We start from the raw sequence: 27,855 nt of genomic DNA, 5'->3' as shown, positions 1-27,855 counted from the left end.
ACACAGAAAAAGCTCATAATGGCCTAATATAAATATTATCAAATAATAGGGCAAATCACAAAGAAAAAATAAATGAAGAAAACTGGCCAAAAATTATGAGATATACTCATTGGTTTTTTAACAATTTTCACTGATGTGCAGGTCAAGAAGTGACAGTTAGAACTGGACAAGGAACAACAGACTGGTTCAAAATAGGGAAAGGAGTATGTCAAGGTTATATATTGTCACCCTGCTTATTCAACTTATATGAAATGCCGGGGTGGATGAATCATAAGCTGGAATCAAGACAGTCAAGAGAAATATCAATAACCTCAGATATGCAGATGACACCACCCTAATGGCAGAAAGTGAAGAGGAACTAAAAAGCCTCTTGATGAATATAAAAGAAGAGAGTGAAAAGGCTGGCTTAAAACTCAACATTCAAAAAATGAAGACCATGGTATCCAGTCCTATTACTTCATGGCAAATAGATGGGGAAACAATGGAAACAGTGGAAGATTTTATCTTGGGGTACACCAAAATCACTGCAGACAGTGACTACATCCTGACTATATCCTGAAATTAAAAGACACTTCCTCCTTGGAAGAAAGGCTATGACAAACCTAGACAACGTATTACAAAGCAGAGATATTACTTTGCCAACAAAGATCAGTATGGTCACAGAATGGATACTTTTGAACTTTCTGAAGGCTTTTGATGCTTCTCAAGGAACTCTTGAGAGTTCCTTGGACAGCAAGATCAAACCAGTCAACCCTAAAGGAAATCAACCCTGAATATTCATTGGCAGCACTGATGCTGAAGCTCCAAAACATTGGCCATATGATATAAAGAGTCGACTCACTGGAAAAGACCCTAATGCTGGGCAAGAATGAGGGCAGGAGGAGACGGGGATGAGAGAGGATGAGATGGTTGGATGATATCACTGACTCAGTGAACATAAGTTTGCGCAAACTCCAGGAGATAGTGAAGGACAGGGAAGCCTGGTGTGTTGCAGTCCATGGAGTTTCAGAATCAGACACAACTTAGTGACTGAACAATAGTTAGATTAAGAATGTTGTTATAGTTTCGGGTGAACAGCAAAGAGACTCAGCCAGACATATACGTGTATCCGTTCTCTACCAAACTCCCCTCATATCCAGGCCGTACTGGTACTATTTTTCTAATAGCATTTGCTCACTTCACATCTCTGTGTCATATTTTGGTGGTTTTTGCAATATTTCAAAGTTTTTCATCATTAAAAAAAACTAAATATTATTATAAATAAATATATGGAGAAGGAAATGGCAACCCACTCCAGTATTCTTCTTGCCTGGGAAATCCCATGGACAAAGGAGCTTGGTGGGCTGCAGTCCATGGGGTCTTAAAGAGTTGTACATGACTGAGTGACTAAACACTAACAAATAAATATGTATATACTATAAATATATACATGCATGCATGCATGTTCAGTTGCTTCAGTCATGTCTGACTCTGCGATCCTACGCACTGTAGCCCTCCAGGCTCCTCTGTCCATGGGAATTCTCTATGTAAAAACTGGAATGACTTGCCATTTCCTCCTCCAGGGATCTTTCCGATCCAGGGAACGAACCTGTATCTCTTATGTTTCCTGCATCGGCAGGTGGGTTCTTTACCACCTGTCCACTTGGGAAGAGCATATACACATATATATCAGTTTTTCCCATCTTTAAATGGGCAAGTGTAAAAACAGATATAATACCTATCACCAACCAGAGTATATCTTGGGATAAGGTTCCTAGAAAACACTCTGGACACTAGTTAGACTTAGTTTTGTAGATATGCAATTGTTTCCATTATTACATGGGAAAACTTACTTATTACAAGAATCACTTAAAAAAAAAAAAGTTCAAAATTCACAAAGTATCTAGGCAGTACCACCCTCAGTGTGAAAGAGCTAGCACAAGGGTATGTTATAGAATAATTCTCACATACAGCTAACAATTATAAGTTACACATACAATTCCTAAAACCACAGTCATTTCTTAAAAAATCATTTAAAGGAAATATACTCAATACTCTATAATAATCTATAAGGGAACAGCATTTGAAAAAGCACAGATATATGAATATGTATAACTAAGTCACTTGGCTGTATACCTGAAACTAACACACTGTAAATCAACTATATTCCAATTTAAAAAAGAAAAACACAAAATCATCTAACTAGCATTTCCTAATGTGTTCAGCAGAATTGTCAAACTGTATGAGATTTACCAACATAATATGTTTTAGAATTGTTTATTTGTAATCTGAAAACGAAACTGAAATAAAATATCAAGCAATCACAACAAAGAAGGAAAATGTACCTAATAAATCTATTAAAAAGGAAGACTGTGCTCCGGATGACGCGTGCTGTCCGTGATTCTTCATGCTGAGATCTGGATAAATTTAGGCCATCATCCATGTGTCCTTCATGATGCATAATAGCCTGCATGAAAACAAAAATAACTCCTTTACTCCCAACATCCTTTTTTCAAATGGGTGTTAGGAAGATGTGCACTCAACAAGGTGAGCCGTGACAATAAACAGAGTCTAAAGACAGGTGAAACAGGCTGTACGCAGTCATGGTCAGGTAAAGTGATATGCACAGGTTCCTGTACAAATTCCTCCTTCAATATATTTATTCAGCTGTTGCTTTAAAGATGAATCAGTTGTTGTTTAAAGCACAAATCAATAAATGTATTGATTTGAAAAACAAATATTAGAGTGTTTTCACATATCTATATTCAATAATTCATCCACAGTCTAAACAAACTCTGAACAAAGAAGCAAAGGAAAACATTACATGGAATACCAGTTGTACAGTAATTCTGAACATAGCAGGGTTAATTTATAAGCACTGAGCAATGCTTCTACAGAGAAGGCAATGGCACCCCACTCCAGTACTCTTGCCTGGAAAATCCCATGGATGGAGGAGCCTGGTAGGCTGCAGTCCATGAGGTCGCGAAGAGTCGGACACGACTGAGCGACTTCACTTTCACTTTTCACTTTCATGCATTGGAGAAGGAAATGGCAACCTACTCCAGTATTCTTGCCTGGAGAATCCCAGGGATGGGGAGCCTGGTGGGCTGCCGTCTATTGGGTCGCACAGAGTCGGACACGACTGAAGTGACTTAGCAGTAGCAATGCTTCTACGGTATCTTAGTTCTTTTAAAAAATGTATTTTATTGTATTATTTCTTTTGCTAGGCTTTATATTTCTGAATATACAACATAAAGAGATAATTGAACAGCTGAATGAATTTTACAAAGTGCAACAACTGCGTAACACCCAATCAAGAAAGAGAATGTTAAGGCACCTTAAAACCTCCTCTAGTGTTCACTTCCTGTCCCTGTTTTCCAAGGTATTTCCCATCTTCAGGACTTTCAACAGCAAAGATCACTTGTGTACTGTATGTAAATGGAACCAGTTGTGCCTAACTCCCTTCAGTCAACACCAACAGCAAAAAGTCTTTAGAACATTTAACCAGATAAACTGAACGAAAATTAGCAACTACAACTAATATCACAAACTACCTAAAAAGCAATGTAAAGAGGATTTTCCCTATACCAAAATCACTGAGACAGAGATACAAAGTCTTTTTTTCTATTGAAAGTTTTTTTTTTCTTTTTGCCACTCCACAGAACATCTGGGGTCTTAGACTAAAACAAACTGGGTTTAGTCTATGAATATAAGGATTCTTAAGTATTGTGATGTCTTCTACCAGATATTGAACCTTTGTCCCCTACATTGGAAACTGGGAGTCTCAACCACTGGACCATTAGGGAAGTCCCAAAGTCAATTCCAAACCTTAAATGCATTCACTGACAAAGAAAAAAATGACCATAATGAAGCAGTGTATTACTCATTTTAAGACTCTAAAAAACAAACAAACAAAAAAATTAAAAAGAGAAATTAAATAAGATAAAAAGAGAATTTAATGAACTAGAAAGAAAATGGTATAGTAGGTAAGGATGAATAAACCCCAAATGTTTATTTTTTGAGAAGATAAATGAAAGAGATTAACCTCTCACAAAGCAGGCCAAAGATAAAATTGAAAGAAAGAAATAAACACAGGAAATATAAGATACAAAAGACATTAAAATTATAAAATATAATAAATCAATGCCATATGAAACTTAATGCCCCTCTCCAATTTTTTTTTTAAGAACATAACTGACTACCCCAGAGGACATGGATATCTTTCTAGCAAATTAAAAAAATCATCAAAAGGAATTTCCTTAATGTAGAAAATTTGATGATATCAACTTATTTAACAGAGATTGGAAAGGAAATTTAAGATCCAATATTTAAAAGATCATAGGACTAGACAATTTCACAAGTGAGCTCTAATGGACCTTCAAAGAGAACATACTCTTTTAATAGTAGACTAGTAAGTGAACAATGACTGCTGCCTATCTTTACAAAGTCTGTCACCTATGAAAGGTCTATATTTTCTAATGGTTGAAAAAAGACAAAGGAAAGAATACTTTGCAAAATTTGCAAATTGTTAGAATTTCAAATTTCAATATCCATAAACAAAGAAAAATTAATGCATAAATTTATCAAATGAATATATGTGGCAATTCTAGGTAAGTTCTAAAATAAAATATAAGTAGAAACCAATAAGATTTAAGAAGAATAATAAACTAGGCCAAACTGGGTTTAGTCTATGAATATAAGGATTCTTAAATATTGTGATGTCTATTCACTTATTTATCAACAAAGTAAAAGATACTAAAACATGATTTTTATCTCCTTTCAACTAATAAAATTTAGCGATCATATCTAATTTTATTAAGTCAGGTAAAATGAAATAGCAGAATATTATTTAAGTATATAAACTAGTTTAATTGTCTACAGGATGCAAGAAGGCATAACTTCAGTGAAAGAGGAATGAAAATTCACAATCAGAAGTCATACTGAGATGAACAACCAGAATAGATGAAATGACAGCAAGCTGAGATAAACGTGACTTGGGTGTGATAACAAAAAAAACAAGAAAACTAAAATTTCAACCCTTTCATGGTTCATAGCCTTGTTGTGGCGAAGGGGCTATGTAACTCAATGAAGCTATGAGCCACGCCCCACGCAGGGACACCCAAAAGCGATGGATCAAAGTGGAGAGTGCTGACAAAACGTGGTCTACTGGAGGAGGAAAGGCAACCTGTTTCGGTATTCTATCCAGAGGAGCCTGGCAGGCCATACAGTTCATGGGGTCAAAAAAAGTCAAACAGGACTGAGCAACTAAACGGCAACAACAAAGCAACATCTAAAACTGCTCACCATACAAAACCCAGAGAGCTTATCAGGGTGGGACTGGACCTCTAGCATGTACATAACAGAGCAAGTGGCTGAGAGTGTTAGCTACTTGTTTTGGTCTTGCATTTGTATTTTTCAGTCATTAAGAATGACTGCCATAGACAGTGTTTTTGTACATTCTTACCTTACGTTGTATGGATCCCATTCTCACCGATTTCACATCCACAGACTGGTAAGTTAGCCACAAGCCTGTATTGATATGCTGTATATAACATACTGAGTCTCCATATTTTATTTCAGAGGTTCCCATGCCATCAACTTCTTTTCTCACTCCTACATCCAACTTTTCCTGAGAGAGGGAAAAAAAAAAAGATAAGCAAAGGCTTTTAAAAAATATGGGTTTAATATCAAAAGAACTTTGCCTTGTTGTAAATCATGTCCCTTGAAAAATGTAGCCCTCTGAAATGATAATGGTCAAATGTTCTATTGTAGCAGTTAAATCTCTACTGGAAACTGAGTAGGAGATTGCAAAGATAAATAACATACTCCTGAATTATTCATACGGGTAGAAAATTATTTCGGCCATAACACAAAATTTTATATTGCTTCATGGCAAACTCCAAACTGGAGATCTTAAAATCAGTAATTTAGGTTTCATATTCTTTCCAGATTATTATTTTTATGATTGATGACTAAGAGTATAGGTTGGGGGGATAGAAAATTCAATTTTGAGCCTAATCTCTGCCACTTAGTACCTCTGAGGTCTTAGGATAACTTAATTAAACCTTTTAAGCCTCTGTTTTCTCATCTGTAAATAAAGCTAACAAGAGAACCTCCCCCACAGTATCAGAAAAAAATGAGATAATGAATGCAACACTTTCAGCACAGAATCTGGGATAAAATAAACACTTTAATAAACTTTCATGATTTTGACCATGAATCTGTTACTTATAATGGTAATGATTAATTTTGTTTTAATGAGGGTATTAGGAATAATGATGATTTCTTTCAAACACTAATCAAGGGTATAATTCAGTTTCAATATAGTTTTTGGACTACAGAGCTCCCTATGCTAGGAAGAAATAATCAATCCTCTGATACCAACTAAACATTTCCTTTCAATCCTTATTTATTTTAATGCTTCTTCCTTCAATTTTCCCTTCCATGTTTCATTCTGGTCTTCAAAAACTCATTATATCTTGAAGTTCTGTATAATTCTTAAAATAACAAGAAAAAAATCTAATACTCTTTTGGTTACAATATCTTCTTTTGTGGTTCCTTATTGTCCTTGTTCTAATTTTCTTGTTAAATTTACTTTTTGTCTATCTCTTTGGCTGTTAGAGCATTGTTTGAAATCAGTACTAGTTATATAAATGTTTCTGAAAATTAGGTTGGAGTCAATTTTATGTCTGTTAAACCACCAAACGGAACAATTCAAGTAAAACAGAAATTTTGATTTCTTATGGCATTATTGCTGCTGCTCCTGCTGCTGCTAAGTCTCTTCGGTCATGTCCGACTCTGTGCAACCCCATAGACGGCAGCCCATCAGGCTCCCCCGTCCCTGGGATTCACCAGGCAAGAACACTGGAGGGGGTTTATTATACCACACTAATAATTAAGAACTCCAAAATAATTAAGGACACTCCGTCAACAATTGAAAATTAAAACTAAAATGAGTTTCGATTCTTAATGCAAAAAAGGTCAAGGTCATATAAGAAAGTGAATGCAATTGTAAGTTAAGTTGATTTAACCATTATGCAAATAACCTGAAACACTGTTCTAAGAATATGCAATAAAACAGATAATAAACCATTCCAATTTCATTCTATCAAACCAGATAAACTACAAGTCTACTTAAACCAACCCTCTAAATAGAAAAATTAAATTCTAGGGAAAATATATAACAATGCAATTATCTCCTCAAAATAAAACAAGGAGCTTCTAACATGCTTTTTGTTTTTCCTTTATCCCAGGAAATTGGCTTGTAGTCTATTTATAGGTTTGAGGATTGGGCTTTGAAAAGTGCAGCTACTAAGTGCAAAGGTAAGCTGTGCTTGCTTTTTACTGAAGTGCTTCACATCACTCTCTGGATTAGAACTTTTAATTCCAAAACTTCATGATGACCATGTTTTTGTAATTATTCTGATCCTCAAGTCAAGTAAGAATTGCTAAAGTGACATTAGAAAAAAAAAAAAAAAAAAAAAAAACCTGATTATTTGCTGTTTAAAAAAACAAAAGCCAGTCATGTCCTTTCCTTCTTTTCTTTCGTATCATTTTCTGTAGCTCAAGTTTAGGAGACATTCAGGTAAAAATAATCTCTATGATCTGACCCATCACCATGTTAAGAACATGGCAGCTGGTAAAAGCATCTAATAGAAAACTAGTCTGTCTTACCAGAAATAAAGTGTCCAAGTTAGGTGAGAAGTCAGATTCCTAAAACCCTGTATTAGCTAACCTATATCTAAATTAGTGATCTTTAGTTTTAGCATTACCTTGATATATTTTATAAATCATCTGTATTTAGTTTTCTTTTCAGTTATTCTGGCTTTGGGAAATGATTGTAGTTTAGTTAGGCTAATCATCCCACAGTTTTCTTTTCAGTTATTCTGGCTTTGGGAAATGATTGTAGTTTAGTTAGGCTAATCATCCCACAGACAACAGTTAGAAAATTGGAAAAAAAATATTTTTTAGAATCTATTGTTAGGCATTTCAGAGACCTAAAGTAGAAAGTGAACAGCAGACTTCTCTATAAAGACAAAGAGTACCCAAGTGATTGGTAAGATGTAGCCTTTGCCTAGGGGCATGCCCTGTGCAATCTGCTTGGAGCTCAAGCAGAAGAAAAGCTGCTGCCTTATTTGATACTTAAGGTATCAAAGGACACAGTTTCAGGCTCACAAGCAGACAAAAAAATTAGACGAGCTAAATCCTGGATGAGAAAAGTAGCCACAAAATCTGTTTATGCAATCTGCCAGTTCTTGTTAACCACTATGCTATGCACACCCAGGGGAGGCCTAGTAAAGAGCAGCAGCTAGACTCCAAAATAACTGAGCACAAACAGTACAAGCAACAGCCCACTGCCAAAGAAAGAAGAAACTGGAGCTTCAGTTCAGCAAGATTCACTGCCTGAAGAAACCAGTCACTCTTCAGAAAAAATAAAATAACCCCAATCCCAGCATTCAAACAACCCTACTCATGAATGCTTGGAAAATCTAATTTCCAAATGAATATTCATATGGTTCCAGAAGTTTAAAAGATCAGGCTGAAAAATAAAAAGTGATGTTTTGGCATTGGGTATGTCAATCTGGCTCATGACCAAGTCACAACTATGTCTGAGCAACTGTTCTCCTTAAATTATATATACTGGACATAATATTGGAGATTAGACTCATTAGGAGATTTAAACTAGTCCTAATAGCATTATATTTTAATTATATGGACCAGGTAGTTCAAGGAGATTCTTCTAGCATTAACCGAAATTTTCCTTAAATGTCCACAAATTATTCTATCAAGTGGCTGAGAGAAAGAAGACAAAGGCCTATATCCTTAGATGATGGAGTATTTTGGTACAAGCCAGTTTTCCTTAAGACAAATAGTGGCTAAAGTTATGAGAGTTAAAAGGTCAAAACTTAATTTATTTGCTTCTATACAGGGGCACATTTTGGCAAAGAATAGCTGGTCACTGTGAAATATGAGTCTAACAATACTACATGTTAAGAGAAATTGCTGGGACGGGCAGGCCAGGTCAAGCTTAGTCCATCCAGGGCAGAATTGCAAAAAAACACACAGCTGACTTTAGTCCTGATGTTCAGAAGCTTCATGAGGAAAAACTCCAGTGGGTGGGTTTGTGGAGAGAAGGGCTTTAAAACTTTTCCTGTATTGGGAGATGTAAGCAGCTTGCAGAAGGCCCTCTATTGTCTCTTCACTAACCTTAAACCAGGCACCCCCATGCTCTACGCATTTTTGGCCCTAGCTAACCTTTCAAATCTTTTCATCACACAATAGTTTGCAACTTGTGGGTTCTTTCCCTAAATCAAAGAAGCAGAAATGAATAAGTGATTAACAGATGACCAGATCAATTCCCTAGCATCCCCTTCAGAAATCTCACAAATAAACTGTGTGAACAAGAAAAAGAAAGTGAAGTTGCTCAGTCATGTCCAACTCTTTGCAACCCCATGGACTGTAGCCTACCAGGCTCCTCCATCCATGGGATTTTCCAGGCAAGAATACTGGAGTGGGGTGCCATTTCCTTCTCCAGAAATCTCACAAATAAACCGTGTGAACAAAGCAGTATCTAAAGAAAGATCACGAGAAGCCGATGAGCCTGCACAGTGTGGGGGATGGCCCTGACTCTGACCCCCCATCTCAATGATTCACTAGATTACTTCCTTCAGTTCAATTCAGTCGCTCAGTCGTGTCTGACTCTTTGCGACCCCATGAATCGCAGCACGCCAGGCTTCACTGTTCATCACCAACTCCTGGAGTTCACTCAGACTCACGTCCATAGAGTCGGTGATGCCATCCAGCCATCTCATCCTCTGTCATCCCCTTCTCTTCCTGCCCCCAATCCCTCCCAGCATCAGAGTCTTTTCCAATGAGTCAACTCTTCGCATGAGGTGGCCAAAGTACTGGAGTTTCAGCTTTAGCATCATTCCTTCCAAAGAATTCCCAGGGCTGATCTCCTTTAGAATGGACTGGTTGGATCTCCTTGCAGTCCAAGGGACTCTCAAGAGTCTTCTCCAACACCACAGTTCAAAAGCATCAATTCTTCGGCGCTCAGCCTTCTTCACAGTCCAACTCTCACATCCATACATGACCACTGGAAAAACCATTGCCTTGACTAGACGGACCTTTGTTGGCAAAGTAATGTCTCTGCTTTTCAATATGCTATCTAGGTTGGTCATAAGTTTGCTTCCAAGGAGTAAGCATCTTTTAATTTCATGGCTGCAATCACCATCTGCAGTGATTTTGGAGCCCCCCAAAATAACGTCAGCCACTGTTTCCCCATCTATTTCCCATGAAGTGATGGGACCAGATGCCATGATCTTCCTTTTTGTGAATGTTGAGCTTTAAGCCAACTTTTTCACTCTCCTCTTTCACTTTCATCAAGAGGCTTTTTAGTTCCTCTTCACTTCCTGCCATAAGGGTGGTGTCATCTGCATATCTGAGGTGATTGATATTTCTCCCGGCAATCTTGATTCCAGCTTGTGCTTCTTCCAGCCCAGTGTTTCTCATGATGTACTCTGCATATAAGTTAAATAAACAGGGTGACAATATACAGCCTTGATGTACTCCTTTTCCTATTTGGAACCAGTCTGTTGTTCCATGTCCAGTTCTAACTGTTGCTTCCTGACCTGCATATAGGTTTCTCAAGAGGCAGGTCAGGTGCTCTGGTATTCCCATCTCTTTCAGAATTTTCCACAGTTTATTGTGATCCACACAGTCACAGGCTTTGGCATAGTCAATAAAGCAGAAATAGATGTTTTTTTGGAACTCTCTTGCTTTTTCCATGATCCAGTGGATGTTGGCAATTTGATCTCTGGTTCCTCTGCCTTTTCTAAAACCAGCTTGAACATCCAGAAGGTCACGGTTCATATATTGCTGAAGCCTGGCTTGGAGAATCTTGAGCATTACTTTACTAGCGTGTGACATGAGTGCAATTGTGTGGTAGTTTGAGCATTCTTTGGCATTGCCTTTCTTCGGTATTGGAATGAAAACTGACCTTTTCCAGTCCTGTGGCCACTGCTGAGTTTTCCAAATTTGCTAGCATATTGAGTGCAGCACTTTCACAGCATCATCATTCAGGATTTGAAATAGCTCAACTGGAATTCCATCACCTCCAGTAGCTTTGTTCGTAGTGATGCTTTCTAAGGCCCACTTGACTTCCCATTCCAGGATGTCTGGCTCTAGGTCAGTGATCACAACATCATGATTATCTGGGTTGTGAAGATCTTTTTTGTACAGTTCTGTGTATTCCTGCCACCTCTTCTTAATATCTTCTGCTTCTGTTAGGTGCATACTATTTCTGTCCTTTATTGAGCCCATCTTTGCATGAAGTGTTCCCTTGGTATCTCTAATTTTCTTGAAGAGGTCTCTAGTCTTTCCCATTCTGTTGTTTTCCTCTATTTCTTTGCATTGATCACTGAGGAAGGCTTTCTTCCTGGTCTCCCTTTAAAAGCTTTCACTGCCATGCAGAATCTTCAGAGGTGGTTTTGGGGGTTGCTGAGTCCACCATCTCCCCAGACAGCTAGTTATTCTGATTCAAGGCAACCTTTCTTTGTATCAACGTTTGTGGCTATTGATTCTGTGAGCAGCAAGCAGCAGACCTGATTCAATAACAGGGTCTTTGAGGAGCTTCCATGAGGACAGTGAAACAAGGATACAGAGCCTTAGGAGAAGCCCTCTAAAACCTTGTACTATATTTTCTCTCCCCTGGAGTGTGGACAGAACCAATGAACATGATGGGGAATCACTTCTGCGATTGGATTGTGTTACACCACGAAGGCGAAAAGACTCAGCAGATGTAGTCAGGGTCTCTATTCAAGTGACCTGGAGCAAATAAAATGGGAGGCTTCCCAGGGTGAGTCATACTTAATCTGGTGCGGTCTTTAAAAGAGGATTTAGGCTTTCCTTAAGCACAGAGGCTACAGTGAGTCCCATGGATTCCATTCTGCTTACAATCTTCCTCTTCAGGACATTTGCACTACAGACTCCTTGGTCAGCTTTCCGATCTCAGAAAGCAAGTCCATATAAAACATCCCTTCATATATATGTCTCTCATTCTGGCACTCTCTCTCTGGTTAAACTCTGACTGATATGCTACTACTAAGTCACTTCAGTTGTGTCTGACTCTGCGTGACCCCATAGACGGCAGCCCACCAGGCTCCCCTGTCCCTGGGATTCTCCAGGCAAGAACACTGGAATGGGTTGCCATTTCCTTCTCCTCTGACTGATATACCTCATCTTTTTTTTCATTTGTTTTTTTTTGTTGTTGTTGTCTTTTCTTACTTCATTTTTAAGGGCGTTGTTTTCTTTCTAATTTTACAAGCAAAATCTGTTCATTGCAGACAACTACAAATACCTAAAGGTATCAAAAATTAATGATCACCTATAGTCCTCATCTCTCCCAGACATAACCATCATTAACATCTTGTTGCATTTCTTTCCAGCATCTCCATTTTTAAACTTGAAGTATAATTGGCCTACATTATGTTAGCTCCAGGTATACAACACAGCGATTCAATCATAATGCTATACATTACAAAATCATCACCATGATGTTGAATTACCATGTGTATTATCTAAGATACTGCTGCTGCTGCTGATACTACAATATTATTAATTATATTCCCCATACTGAACATTTCATTCCTATGACTCATTGATTTGTAACTGGAAGTTTGTACCTTTTAGTCTCTCTCCCTTCTGGCAACCAATAGTGTTTATTCTCTGTATCTATGAGTCTGTTCTGTTATGCGTGTTCATTGGCTTTATTTTTTAAATTCTGCATACATATATATATATAAATATATAAGTGAAATCATACAGTATTTGTCTTTCTCTGACTCAGCAGCATACCCTCTATGTCTATCTATATTGTTGTAAATGGAGAGATTTCTTTTTTCAGATGAGTAACATTTCATCATATATATTTGTATGTATACCATATCTTCTTTATCCATTCATCTATCGATTGGCACTAATCAATCTTAATGTAAATAATGCTGCAATGAACACAAAAATGCATATATCCTTTCAAATTAGTGAAACACCTCATCTTAACCACAGATGGTTTCACCAAGCTCACTGTCAGGCTTAATGCTCTTTAAAATTACCATAAAAACTAGAACAGAATTTCTCTTCTCTTCTGTAAAAACATAGTGGGCATTACTTTCTATTATGCTATCAAAACCCTTTAAGAAATACCACTTGAATGCAAGAATGTATTCTGAATTTAATCCTGATTAAAAGCAAAAATCCATCTGCATTGATAAACATCATATAACTATTTTGATAATAAAAAAGCCCAAGTTATCCATTTTGATTTTAATTTTTAGATATTTAATCAATCACTAAGCAACCATAATATACAGGTGATCACAGATGAGCAACATTTTTTTTTTATCTGCTGCTGCTGCTGCTAAGTCGCTTCAGTTGTGTCTGACTGTGCGACCCCATGGACTGCAGCCCACCAGGCTCTCCGTCCATGGGATTCTCCAGGCAAGAACACTGGAGTGGGTTGCCATTTCCTTCTCCAATGCATGAAAGTGGAAAGTGAAAGAAGTCGCTCAGTTGTGTCCGACTCTTAGCAACCCCATGGACTGCAGCCTACCAGGCTCCTCCATCCATGGGATTTTCCAGGCAACAGTACTGGAGTGGGGTGCCATTGCCTTCTCCCTTTTATCTGCTACTCATTACTAAATCACAAGTTTTATCATTAAAGGGGGCTTTAGATTTACTATTAACACTTAGGTTCAGAGTCTAGATCTGCCACTTAACTAATCTAAGCCTAAATATAGTCACCTACATAATGAAGATTAAAAACAGTATCTAAGCTTTATAGGTTTGAACTAGGATTAAATATGGAGAAGGCAATGGCACCCCACTCCAGTACTCTTGCCTGGAGAATCCCATGGACGGAGGAGCCTGGTGGGCTGCAGTCCATGGGGTCGCTAAGAGTCGGGCACAACTGAGCGACTACACTTTCACTTTTCACTCTCATGCATTGGAGAAGGAAATGGCAACCCACTCCAGTGTTCTTGTCTGGAGAATCCCAGGGACAGAGGAGCCTAGTGGGCTGCCTTCTATGGGGTCACACCGAGTCAGACACAACTGAAGCGACTTAGCAGCAGCAGCAAGATTAAATAAGAAAACACATAAAAAGGACTTAGCACGTTACTTGGCACATTATAAACTGTTAGCTTGACTCTTATTTTTATTGTGTGGGTCTATACATTTTAAAGCATCTTAAACATTTTTTGAGCCAAGAATAAAAATCTCAAATAAAAACATGCTAAAACTATGTCCTAAAAATATTTTGTTCTATTTTTACAATTTGCTCCATAATCCTTGTAATCTCATTGGAAGTCTTATTTGAGGTTGGTATTCCATCATTTCAATAGCCAAAGGTTTCTATTCATGGTTCATGAAAGGAAAAAGACTGTATAAAATCACCCACAGAGGAATATTTCAGTGGTATTTTAAGCTAAAAAAAAAAAAAATGACATCTTGGGGGCAGTGTAATACAGGGTAATTGTCAACCTACCTTATGATTAAAACTGACATTTCAATACACTAATGTAATGGTTTAAAATTCTAGGAGTAGAGCAAGTGAAGAAAAGGTCTATGAAAACCTGCATGAATCAAACTGAATTTTTCATGATATAAAATGCTTTCTTTAAAAAAAAGACCAAGGATTTCACAATATATATGTGCATCAAAATATCACATTGTAAATCTTATTTTCACACATTATTAAATGTCAGTTATATGTCCCTAAAGCTGAGGGGGAAAAGGGGACAATGTCGGTGATATTATAAATTGTCTTTCACTTTATTGTGTTTATTCTGAATATATACAATCATCAACAATTGTTGATTATTCTTCAAATCCTGAATATGAGAATGGCTAGTGAGTACTCACATTAGTACAAAGATATCCCAATGACAATTTTAAAAATCACTGCTTATATTAACTAGCAGAACAGTTTTTTAAAGCTGTTCTCAAAATTTTAAGTAAGAATGATCTTGAAGTGAAGTGAAGTGAAAGTCGCTCAGTCATGTCCAACTCTTTGGGACCCCAGGGACTATACAGTCCCTGGAATTCTCCAGGCCAGTATACTGGAGTGGGTAGCCTTTCCCTTCTCCAGGGGATGTTCCCAACCTAGGGATCGAACCCAGGTCTCCCACATTGCAAGTGGATTCTGAGCCACAAGGGAAGTCCAAGAATACTGGAGTGGGTAGCCTATCCCTTCTCCAGCAGATCTTCCTGACCCAGGAATTGAACTGGGGTCTCCTACATCACAGGTGGATTCTTTACCAACTGAGTTACAAGGGAAGCCCAGAATGATCTTAATGTTTTCTTAAAAAAAAAAAAAATATATATATATATATATATATGTTTTAAGAATATACTTTCAAAGCAGTTTCACACAATCATAGGTAAGGGAACGCTAATGTAAAATAAGGGTCCTAAAGAGGTGATTTTCACTTCAGAATTTCTAAAACCATACCCTTTATTCTAAGAAAAAGCTGGGATTTTCAACTGTTCTAAAAAAGGTTTAATTTTTCACCAGTAATAAAAATTTGGCTTACAACATAGCAACTGTGTCAACCAATAGTCATTTATTAATTGTATACTCAAAGTACACCAAGAATCAGAGAAATATCTTACACACATATCTTTGCCTTCCAGAAATATAAGTACTCATTATTTTCATTGTATATAGTATAGCAAAAATATGTAAAAATATAGCAAGCATTTTCAGCTTGTCAGTGGCATTAAGGGAAAACAAGAATGAGATACACCTTTAAGAAAACGTGATTATTTATTCAAAGGCCAGGGACCATGACCAAGTATGATGCTTAACAAAAGGATGAAAGAAATCCTTTACCTATATCATCTTCTCTAAAATGTTAACAGTATAAAAACAGTATTTTATTTTAAAAACATATTATGTCATCTATAATTATGAACTGTACTTTTACTCTATTTTAGTTCTAAGTTCAATGCTTTTTTATTATGCAATCACACCTTTCATCATGAATAATTTTTAATTTTAATAATTAGCCTTATTAGTATAAAAATATGTATATAGTTGTTAAAGACTGAAATACATACACTCAATAGTTGTTTCTGAGTGATGGATAGTACACAATTTTAATTTACCCCTCCCATATTTTTGCATTATTTCTTTTTAAAATCTTCTATAATGATTACACATTATATATAATAGAACAAAGTAATTTTAAAAATAATAGACTTACTGTCTTGACTTCATAGAAAACACTTTATTACCTTATCTGTCAGTGATTTTAAAATGAAAATTCTGTGATTTTAAAAATAAAATTTCCCCAAAAAATTAAAAATAGAGTTTCCATGTGCTCAATTGCTTCAGACATAACCAATTCTTTGAGACCCTATGGACTGTAGTTTGCCAGGCTACTCTGTCCATGGGATTCTCCAGGCAAGAATACTGGAGTGGGTTGCTGTGCCCTCCTCTAAGGGATCTTCCCGACCCAGGAATCGAACCCGCATCTCCTGCATTGCAGATGGATTCTTTACAGCTGAGCCACCAGGGAAGCCCCCAGAGTTAGCATAGCATCCAGCAATCCCACTTCTGGGTATTTATCCAGAAAAACTCTAATTCAAAAAGATATAGGGACTCGTATTTTCATAGCAACGCTGTTCAGAATAGCCAAGATATGGAAACTACCCAAATGTCCCACAACAGTTGAATGGACAAAGAAGATGTGGTACACACACACACACACAATGGAATACTACTCAGCCATAAAAACAATGAATGCCATTTGCAGCAACATGGATGGCCCTAGAGATTATCATACTAAGAGAAGTAAGTCAGAAAGAGAAAGTCAAAAAACATATGATATTACTGACATGTGGAATCTAAAATATGATACAAATGAACTTACTTATGGGACAGAAACAGACTCACAGACACAGAGACAAACTTGTGGTTGCCAAGGGAGAGGGGTGGGGGAGGGATGAATTGGTAGTTTGGGATTAGCAAGTGCAAACTATTATATATAGGATGGACAAACAATAAAGTCCTACTGTGTAACACAAGGAACTTCATTCTATAAATCATAATGGAAAAGAATATGAAAAATAATGTATATGACATGTACAACTGAATCATTTTGCTGTACAGCACAAAATAACATAACACTAAGTCAACTATACTTCAATACAATAAATTAAAAAGTAAAATGTTTTCCTTGATTTCACCTCTGTTATCATGACTCTCAACCATGTTATACACAAATTGATAGTGTGTTATTAGCAACCTGTGTATTAGAGTGGTTCCATGAATGGGGGCTCCATATAGGAGACCAGTTTTAGAGAAATCAAACAGTTCATTGGGTTTCCCAGGTGGTGCCAGGGGTAAAGAACCCACATGCCAGTGCAGGAGACTTAAGAGACCTCAGTATGAGCCCTGGATTGGGAAGATCCCCTGGAGGAAGGCTTAGAAACTAAATCCAGTATTCTTGCCTGGAGAATCCCATGGACAGAGGAGCCTCGCAGGCTACAGTCCATGGGGTTGCAGAGAGTCAAACATGACTGAAGCAACTTAGCACGCACATATGCATGCAAACAGTTCATTAAAAGGCAATATTGAAATTCCAGTTCTCTGTGCTTTCAATGTCAGCTATGACAGTGTAAAATCACCCAAAGCCAGGAACAGAACCTCTGAGCAGAGACCACAGAAGAATCTGGTCAGTAAAAATTCTTCATATGTAAATTATAACACTGACAGAACAAAAGCAGAGATATTTATGGGGAAATGTTTCAAAAGCTATTGCCCTGTGCGAGAACTGTTTTGAGATTTTAAAAATATTCATAGCTTTTGAGTCAGTATTTCTGCTTCGAGGTCTCCCCATGAAGAAAGAAATTTAAAATGTGCACAAAACTTATGTCCAAGTATGTCAGTACAATGGTTGAATTTTTTAACTGATTTTTTTGTTACAGAGGAAAAATGGCTATCATAACAGGCAAAACAACCAGAAATTTTTTTTTAAGTTAAATAAAAATGTTCCCCTTGCACTCATATTCTCATATATCTTCCATTTTGATCTGTTTTTAGGTTTATTTTTTTATATTTTATTGAAGTAGAGTTGATTTACAATGTTATATTAATTCTCACTGTATAGCAAAATGATACAGCTGCACATATAGGCATATTTTTTCTCAAATTCTTTCCCATTATGGTTTATCACAAGATATTAAATATAGTTCCCTGTTGTACAGTAAGACCTTGTTGTTTATCCATTCTCTACATAATAGTTTGCATTTGCTAATCTCAACCTCCCAGTCCTTTCTTGTCTCTCCTGCCTCCTCCATTTTGATCTTTCTAAAGCAGTCAAAATTAAAAGATTAGTGCAGATTTTTCACATCTAACATATTGTCATATACAAACACACACACTCGGGTCTTTTTCTTCAGTTAAAAAAATAAAGTAAGATTTTAAAATTGCTTTATAATTTGCTTTTTTTTACTCAACAATATTATGATGGATATCTTTTCAAATCAATATATTCTCATAGCTAATACCGCTAAGTTACTAACTTTATTAATATTTGTTAAACATTTGAGTCTTTACCAGATTTTTTTTTCCCCATGGCAAGGAATAATAAAGGTAATGTGCACAGTTTTATTTTAATTCCAAAAGAAAACCCCTCTCATTTAAAATGCACTTATATAGAATGTTGCTAGATCAATGGAGGCATGTATGCAAGACATTTTGAAATGTTAATATATGTGTCTGTTTTGTATTTCCATTTCCATTGGAATAACCCAGCCCCTGTTTTGCTCAGTTCAGTTCAGTTCAGTCACTCAGTCATGTCCAACTCTTTGCACACTCCATGGACTGCATGCAGCACACCAGGCCTCCATCTCCATCACCAACTCCCAGAATTTAATCAAACTCATGTCCATTGAGTTGGTGATGCCATCCAACCATCTCATCCTCTGTTGTCCCCTTCTTCTCCCGCCTTCAATCTTTCCAAGCATCAGGGTCTTTCAAATGAGTCAGCTCTTTGCATCAGGTGGCCAAACAACATCAGTCCTTCCAATGAACAGTCAGGACTGATGTCCTTTAGGATGGACTGTTTGGATCTCCACGCAGTCCAAGGGACTCTCCAAGAGTCTTCTCCAACACCACAGTTCAAAAGCATCAATTCTTCAGTGCCCAGCTTTCTTTATAGTTCAAATCTCATATCCATACATGACCACTGGAAAAACCATAGCTTTGACTAGACAGACCTTTGTTGACAAAGTAATGTCTCTGCTTTTGAATATGCTATCTAGGTTGGTCATAACTTTCCTGCCAAGGAGTAAGTGTCTTTTAATTTCATGGCTGCAGTCACCATCTGCAGTGATTTTGGAGCCTAAAAAAGCTAGAGGCATCCATTTACCTCCTGGAGAAGTAGGACTGTTATAGTAGAAAGAATGAAAAGAGAAAGATTGTGGAGGTATTCAGATTTCTATAGTAAAATAGGATTTCTGAAGACTATAGGAATGTGATTGTTAAAGAAATAATGAAAAGAGAAAGATGAATTTCAGATTTCTCCAGCAATAACAGGAACTGAGGAGACAACAATTAGACAATAGTGTCAGGCAGCTGCCTGGGAGCCTGCAGAATGGGTAGGAGAGTGCTTCACTACATGAGGTCCTGGGGAGCTCTGACAGCCTTGGGGGTGAATAAGTGACTAGCCAGTCCAGGGTTCCAGACCTGGAGATCAGGCCTGGTTATTGAAACCTACCCTGGGCAGTGGTTTGGAGCAGAGATAACCTCATGTTTACCAGCTCTTCTATACACCCAGCTAAGTGACTATCCATAGAAGGTGGGCAAGTGACTCATCTCTCCTGCCTTTAGTTTTTCCATCTGTAAAATGGGGATCCTGTTTCTCAGTGAGATCACTTACAGAAAATACTCAGCTCAAACTGTAGACTTACCAAGGATCACAGAATGGTAGCAATTATCATCTTTAAAAGGTGAAGGATTTAGGGAAGAAGGGGTCCCTGCTTCCCAGTGCCCTTAACAAGATTTAGGAAGGCATGGACTATCAGCATCTTCCCTACCCGTAGTTGAGATCAGGTGAGCCCTCATACATTCTGGGTGAATAAATGTCAACTTCCCTTCTTTTACAGACTTCCCTTTCTTCCACTACTTAAGTTCAGTAAATTTTATTACAGTTGAATGTTTGGCTTTTTACTCAGAAATATCTTATTTGTTACTTGATTTTGAAATTTTTAGGAAATATTATTTGACTTTTCACTGTTTTACTGGAAGCAATCAGAGCACCTTTTACTTTTCCTCTTTTGCCTCCAGTTTTTGTTAGATATATATTTACCTTTTAAATGCCATGGCTTGAAAAAATTTCTAATGTTATTTCAATGTGATATGCCTGTTCATATTTTTCCCCTTCTCTGGGATTTTATTTCAGAAGATATATTTTGCTGGGATGTCATGCATTTCTTTGCACTTTTCCAATTTTCTGCCATCTTTTTTTCTTGAAAAGGGCTTTCACCATCAGATAACTGATCATCTTTGGCAGGCTGAATTTTTTGCCTTTCTGGACTGAGGGATTATCAGTGGACAAACTAGTAAATCCCCACCTCTGCGGTTAAAGTCTTGAGAAAGAAGCCCACTGGCACCAAGTCTGTTCATAATGTGATTGACTGCACTTTCCAACCACAGAGACAAGGAGCAACTGACTGCCCACCTGAAGTCCACCCAAGTTCTCCCCCCTTCAGAGCTCCCCTGAGGGTCCCAATAACAACTACAAATGCTGATCCTGTCTCAGATTATCCACTGGAACTGACCAGCCTTGTCTGTTTCCACCAGAATGAATAGGGACCTACACTGGCTGTCGTTCCTGGAAAACTTGGGAGAACTCATCAAATCAGAAGCATCTTCCACCATTCTGTGTCTTCCAAAGCAAGAGAACTGAGAGCATGGCATTAGGGATGTAAACTCAGGCTACCATCTTTTCAGAGTTACTTCTGGTCTTGTTCAAACATAGCTTTATCTATAACATGGGCATATGCATCTCTGGGACAAAGCTAACCAGTAATTCAATACCATTTCTAACACAATGCCCAAATTTCACAATAATCATTAAATTAAGGACAGAAATATACAATTATCTTAAAAAGGCACACAACAGACACTTGGCATGTGTCAAGTGAACAAGTGATTTTCAGCTATTCCTGAGACACTTGACTATTCAGGAACTGTCCTGTTTTGCTGAGGCATGGTTAGCAATCCACTGCATGCTGGGGTTGGTGAGCTGGGAATCTCTTAAGAACCTGTCTGCCAATGCAGGAGATGTAAGAGACCCAGATAAGAGACACAGGTTTGATCCCTGGGTTGAGGAGATCCCTTGAAACAGGAAATGGCAATCCACTCCATTATTCTTGCCTGGAGATTTCCATGGACAAAGGAGCTTGTTGGACTACAGTCTATGGGGCCACAAAGAGTCAGACATGACTCAGCTCACACACACACACACACACACACACACACACACACATTAGGTACTGAGAGAGTCTAACTGTGCACCAGCATTTCAACCTGACTTTGATGTGCACTTATTTTGTCTATTCTACTCAACATCTACTTCAGAGGAATTCTTGTGAAAGATCTAAGGACATTCTTAGATGTTTTGTCCTTACACAGGATTCAACAGACGTTAAGAAGAAAGGTCTGTATGTAAGAGCACATGTGTAAGCTAGCCTGTGAGGAAAAGGGTCTGCTGATGTGCCCCTCACACTGTTATGCAACAGGAGCACAAGATCTGTGCTTACTGCATTGTCAATGCCTAAGAAAACTAAAAGGAGTTGGATGGATATGCTACATGAAAATAACCAAAGAACAATAAACCAAGTGAAACACCTGGGCAGGTTTTAGGGGTTTAGGAAATGGGTTTGACTGAAGAGGAATGAATAGAAGAGAAACTGGGAATTTAGAAATTTGTGTACAACATACATCATTTTCCTTTGTATTTCTAACATCAAAGGAAATGCAGTGGGAAATCCAAAATTATATCTCCGTCTTACCTTGGAAGATCGGAAGGTAAATGCAGTTGATTTGACATCAGCTTTTTCTTTGTCCATGAGTAGAAGGCTTTTGTCTTCCATGAGACTCAAGTATTTTCCTGTTGTGACATGGCGTAGTCGAAAAGGTTGTCCCCACCTTATGTGGCTTCCACTCCACCTAATAAAAAATGTTAAGACTTGATCCAATAGCAAACACAATGACAGGAGAAACAACAGTTAAAACGTATGTGTCGGACAATGAACAAGGAGGTTTGACATATACTGTCTTCTTGAGTGTTTCCAAAAACCTTATGATGGTGGTGTATTTTTATTTCACAAATAACAAAATGGTTATTTGGAATGGTTATAGGTAGTATTCAATGTCATGTAGATAATAGTAAGTAGAAGCAAAATCTATCTCAAGGACTTCTGACATTAACTGTAATACTATCCACACCGAACACTACTAAGATGACTAAGAACTTGTGTTCTGAGTTAATTTCTAATCACCAGTCACAAATAAAGACATTATGAGATTAAAATGACACTTTAAACTCATAAAACTCATAAACTAGGATTGACTAGTTTTTTGTTGGATTTGAACAGATTTGAAGGCAAGTGGTATTAGAGTCAATGCCTAATTATGGTAACTGGAATTCATATATACGAACTGAATTAGATATTTATCTGAAAAACAGAAATCTCATCCTATGCTTTCAATTTTAATAATATGGAACAATGATGTCAATAAAAACCAAGGAACAAAAGAGACAAATGAAGAAACTAAATTTGAATAGGGTCAAGAGTAAAAAAGGCAAGAAAAATTACATGCAAAACACAGAAAATGCAAACTAAAGTTGCATAAAAAAGACAAAAAGCAAAGTTGTGATCATCAAAATCTGCTTTTAAAAATAGTGGATTTCAGATAGAAAAGAAAAGAAAAATGAAGATACAGACCATTCTCGCATTGTACAGAACTGTGTTACCTGAAAGCTATACAGAACAGAACCTTGCCCTCACTATGATAAAGAGTGGAAAGAAGGTTCCAGTAATGGAGACTTAGAGTTATCATGCTAGTGTGCAAAGCAAGGACAGCCTCTTATCAATGATAAGAAATGTGCTAAAAATCAAATACTTTTTTTCAATAAAGTAAAAATAAAAAAGAATCACCGTGCCCATAAAGCCAAGAAAAAATAATGATGGTAAAATTGCTATCAGACAAATTAAAATTCAAGGCAAAAAGTATAAAGGAGATATTATTGTTGTTGTGGAGTTATTAAGTCATGTCCAACTCATTTGTGATCCCATGGACAGTAACCCGCCAGGCTCCTCTGTCCATAGAATTTCCCAGGCAAGATTACTGGAGTGGACTGTCACTTCCTTCTCTAGGGAATCTTCCTGAGCCAGGGATCAAACTCACATCTCCTGCTTGGCAGGCAGGTTCTTTACTACTGAGCCATCTGGGAAGCCCATAAAGAGGATACAGTTGATTACTTTACAATGAGAAAGATATACTCTAAAATGAATGTACAACGTCATGAAGCCTCACATGCCAATGGCAAACAGAAAATGAAACACAAGACACACAAGCATAAATGTTTAAAAGATAATTACAGTAGAAGCTCTTACCACTACAAAACGAATCAAACAGATAAAAAGTAAATATTAGAGGATTCCAGACCAGCGTGCTGCAATTCATGGGGTCGCAAAGAGTCGGACACAACTGAGCGACTGAACTGAACTGAATATGATTTATTAGTTAATAGACTTCTTTTCATACAGAATCATTAAAAACTTTTAGATTCTATAAATTACAAACACTATTTTTATTTTTTTTTTAGATTTGCAGTAGATTTATTAATGCCAATTTTGTTTCAACAAATTATCTTTACGTCAATTTTATGCTGTTGTTGGACTATAAACAAAGCGGAGCACCAAAGAATTGATGCTTTTGAACTGTGGTGTTGGAGAAGACTCTTGAGAGTCCCTTGGACTGCAAGGAGATCCAACCAGTCCATCCTAAAGGAAAACAGTGCTGGGTGTTCACTGGAAGGACTGATGCTGAAGCTGAAACTCCAATACTTTGGCCACCTGATGCAAAGAGCTGACTCATTTGAAAAGACCCTAATGCTGGGAGAGATTGAGGGCAGGAGGAGAAGGGGACGACAGAGGATGAGATGGTTGGATGGCATCACCGACTCAATGGACATGAGTCTGGGTAAATTCCAGGAGTTGGTGATGGACAGGGAGGCCTGGCATGCTGCGGTTCATGGGGTCACAAAGAGTCGGACATGACTGAATGACTGAACTGAACTGAATGCTGTTTCCCTAACCTGGATTTTTTCTTAACCTTAAGTATTAGCCTGGAAAATTAATACTAGAATGATACTGTAATAAGTTCAAGTTTTGCATGGAAATGTTTATAAAGATAATTACTTTGGATAAGTCCTCCTACTAAAATAATAACCATGTACCAATAAATCCTGATAATAACACAGTAGTGCCTTAAAAATGAAATTTAAGTTTGTTTACCAACAATAGCATGTTAAAGCATTTCTACTCTGGTAATAGAAAAGCTTTGTGTATTCCCCTCATAAAATTAAGTATACTGTTAGCAGATGCTATAAAAAAGTAATTATTTTTAATACCATTCCATTATTTCAAGGAGCATTTGAAAATTTTATCAAATAATGACTCATCCTAACTAGAGAAAACAACTCCATTTTCAAATAGTCTGTAAGTATGTCCAAAGACGTACTTTTCACCAGAACTTCTAGACAGTATTCTGAATACCATGCTCAAATCTATTTGGGCTCAAATCTAACAGGGTTCATATACATAAGCCCTCTTCTCAATCCACCAAGGGAATTCTATTAGAATTGGAATGAACTTGCCCAATTCTCAAACATTGTGAAGTCTAAACACATTTTCTTTAGCTCACAAGCGCTCAAATTAGCTCATCTCATGTGTCCACGGTCCAAAAGAAAAGAGGACAAGACCAGGAGAATCAAGGGCACGAAACTAATATTTCAGTAAAAACTGGAAACAGTTGAAATATAGTAGTTATATAAACTAGTTTCCTATATTAACATATTAGACAGCTGTTCCCAAGGTATTATCTGCATTTACTTGTAAGTATCTCAAAAGAATGAGGATGTTAATTATTAAAAAAAAATTGTAACATAATAAAGTAGAATTGTAAGTATACATAATGTGTATTTATAATTGCAGTGATCATTTCTATTACAGAAGCCAATATATATCCTACATGTAATAGTCTTAAACTTTGCATTGGGGTATAATACAGGAATGTGTTTTCTATTACATTTGATTCCCCAAATTAAAGCTTACTTCATTAAAAAGTTAATGATACTGAAAAATTTTTGACACAATTAATGTTATTTGTATGAGATTGCAATATAAAATATATAAATACTGGACTACAAAAATTGTAACAAATATATAGTTTGGCACCTCACTGGAGAAAAAAACCATATGGTATCCCAAAGATTACAATATAAACATTGACCTTTGGAATATAGTTCTGTTATACACATAAGCAGTAATTTGAATATCACTTTTAAAGTAAAAGAAAAGCAATAATGTGACCACAGAATATAAAAATAACACATGCAAATTAAATGCAATCTAATTTATATATTTACAGTGATGCCAAAGGAGGTCAGAGATGCAACCAAATCTTTAAAAAAAAACTTCAGTGAAGAAATCCATTCGGATACTTTCAAGAGTATTTCTGTAATTACAACTCATCAATAACATTGCTGACAATGAAAAGGAGCTCTCGTCAGGCTTTCAGGAGCTCTTATCCATTTTTTTTTTTTTTAATAAGCAATAGACAGATTTAGGACCTGGCTTCCTCAAAAAAAAAAAAAACCCACAATAATTTAAGAACACAATCGTGAAGGGTAGGTAGATCTACAAATGTGAAAAAGCATCTGAAATCTGTTTTATAAAGGCACTATTTCACCTCTAATTAAGCTGTCATTTTAATAATACACAAGGCAAATTACAGAAATATATGCATATATTTGGAATTCCTTTCCCTAGATTCTCTATATAATTTATGAAGCACATAAAGACTACGAGCTTTCTCCCTTTTGCTTTATAAGTCATCCCTTCTATTTCCATCCCATTAATAGATTCACTGTCCAGAAAATTATACTTTTAAGTTCAAGATTTATCAGTTTTAATATTTCAGTGGGTTTGACCAACTGTGAATTTATATAGAAAGAAACTTAGTATTATCAATTAATTGATAACGAATGGATTAATATAGAGCACTTTTTAAAAGTTGCATACTTACAATCAGAGAAAATATAGAAATAAATTTAATTTACATGCATATTTTTGTTGAGTAGGAGTACATAGAGTGAGCAGAAAATCAATCATAAAAAATCTGATTGGGGTAAAACTGTGTCATGGGAGAATAAACTAATATGATTTCAATGAGAAAGATGAACAACATATTTGTTCACTGTTATAGAGACCATGTTCAAGCATTTTTAAATAAATAAAGATGGGTATTAAATGGCAGCAGTACACAAGGTCAATGGGATATTTTTATGAGAGTAGGTTACCCATGTTATCTTAAAACGTCACTACTTACAATACACTGTAAGTTATATTCTATGTATCTATTTAAACTGATAATGAAACAAAATTCTATGTTGAGCCTAGCAATGTTCAAGGAAATACAAAGTTTTTGAAATTATGACACAGAGTATATAAGCAAAAAAAAAAAAAAACCCTGAAGACCACTGAACTATTTTAATCATTAATCTCAAAATATCAAGTTAATAAAATGCAGCAATTCCATAATAAGACAGTTCCCTACACACATCCATGGAAGTCTATTACCCTAAATCAATAAATTTTTAAAGTGTAATATAACAGGGAACAAATGCATTGAAAACTCTGTTTTCTGGACAAAAAATGACCTTCTAATCTTTTCTTTTAATTTGATTGATATTTAAATTCTATTTAAAATAGTTCAAAATGACACCTTTACCATCAGTATTGCATTTACTTAGAGTAGCTAAAAGTCAATCTCTGGACAGCTTTTTGAAGTCACCAGAAAAAAAAGATAATCATTATTTGTATAATGAATACACAGTGAGTCTGTTTTCAATTCACATTTCTCACTCAGTTATCAAGCTAGTTTTAAGTAAAGATAGTGACTGCTAGTGATGACTCTCACACCTCATTTGGGTTCAAGTTTCCACTGGTTTACATACGCCTTTGTAATCTGAAATGTGAAATGTAATCTGAAATGTGATTCAGATCAAGCCTGGATCTGAAATGTGTGACATGCCTGCAAACAATTTGTCCTGACTCCAAACCTTACGTCACTCTGCACTAGGAGCTCTTCCTGCCAGGAGAGGCACAGACTGGGATGAATCGATAACACAAAACCAAATGAGGCTAAAAATAAGCAGATGGTATAAAACCACTGCTTACTACCTGGTGAATGGAGGCCAGTGAAAGGTAAATAAATGCAGGGGGAAGGTGAAAAATGAGAGTGTTTCATCTACGTGTTGTTTGTTAGCATGACCATTTTGAAGAAAAGTTCGAGAGCACTAGATATATGGGGTTGGCCCAAAAGTTCATTGAGGCGTTTCCATAAGACGTGACAGAAAAAACCAAAAGAACATTTGGCCAGCCCAATCTTTTGTACCCAAAGCATCAGGATGTATTCAGATGTTCTACTTACGCAACTCTTAGTGTCTCTAGTCGCCACAGGGAACGTGCATGAACCGATACAGCACCACCTTCGTAATGAACAGTTCTGTTAAAAAA

At 36.7% G+C, this 27,855-nt stretch overlaps 1 protein-coding gene across 1 annotated transcript in view; it reads right to left on the bottom strand.

The window, feature by feature from the left end:
- Positions 1 to 27,855, bottom strand: part of RYR2 (ryanodine receptor 2) — a 764,447-nt gene that overhangs the window by 422,929 nt on the left and 313,663 nt on the right. The window contains exons 13-16 of the mRNA XM_055589046.1: positions 27,770 to 27,844; positions 22,060 to 22,216; positions 5,444 to 5,608; positions 2,325 to 2,446 (exon numbers count right to left, since the gene is read on the bottom strand). Of these exons, the coding sequence (XP_055445021.1) occupies positions 2,325 to 2,446; positions 5,444 to 5,608; positions 22,060 to 22,216; positions 27,770 to 27,844 (519 nt within the window). The remainder of the gene's footprint in view (positions 1 to 2,324; positions 2,447 to 5,443; positions 5,609 to 22,059; positions 22,217 to 27,769; positions 27,845 to 27,855) is intronic.

Source organism: Bubalus kerabau, chromosome 1 (assembly GCF_029407905.1).
Source record: "Bubalus kerabau isolate K-KA32 ecotype Philippines breed swamp buffalo chromosome 1, PCC_UOA_SB_1v2, whole genome shotgun sequence".
Lineage (NCBI taxonomy): Eukaryota > Metazoa > Chordata > Mammalia > Artiodactyla > Bovidae > Bubalus > Bubalus kerabau.
This window is presented reverse-complemented; position numbering and strand designations above follow the sequence as displayed.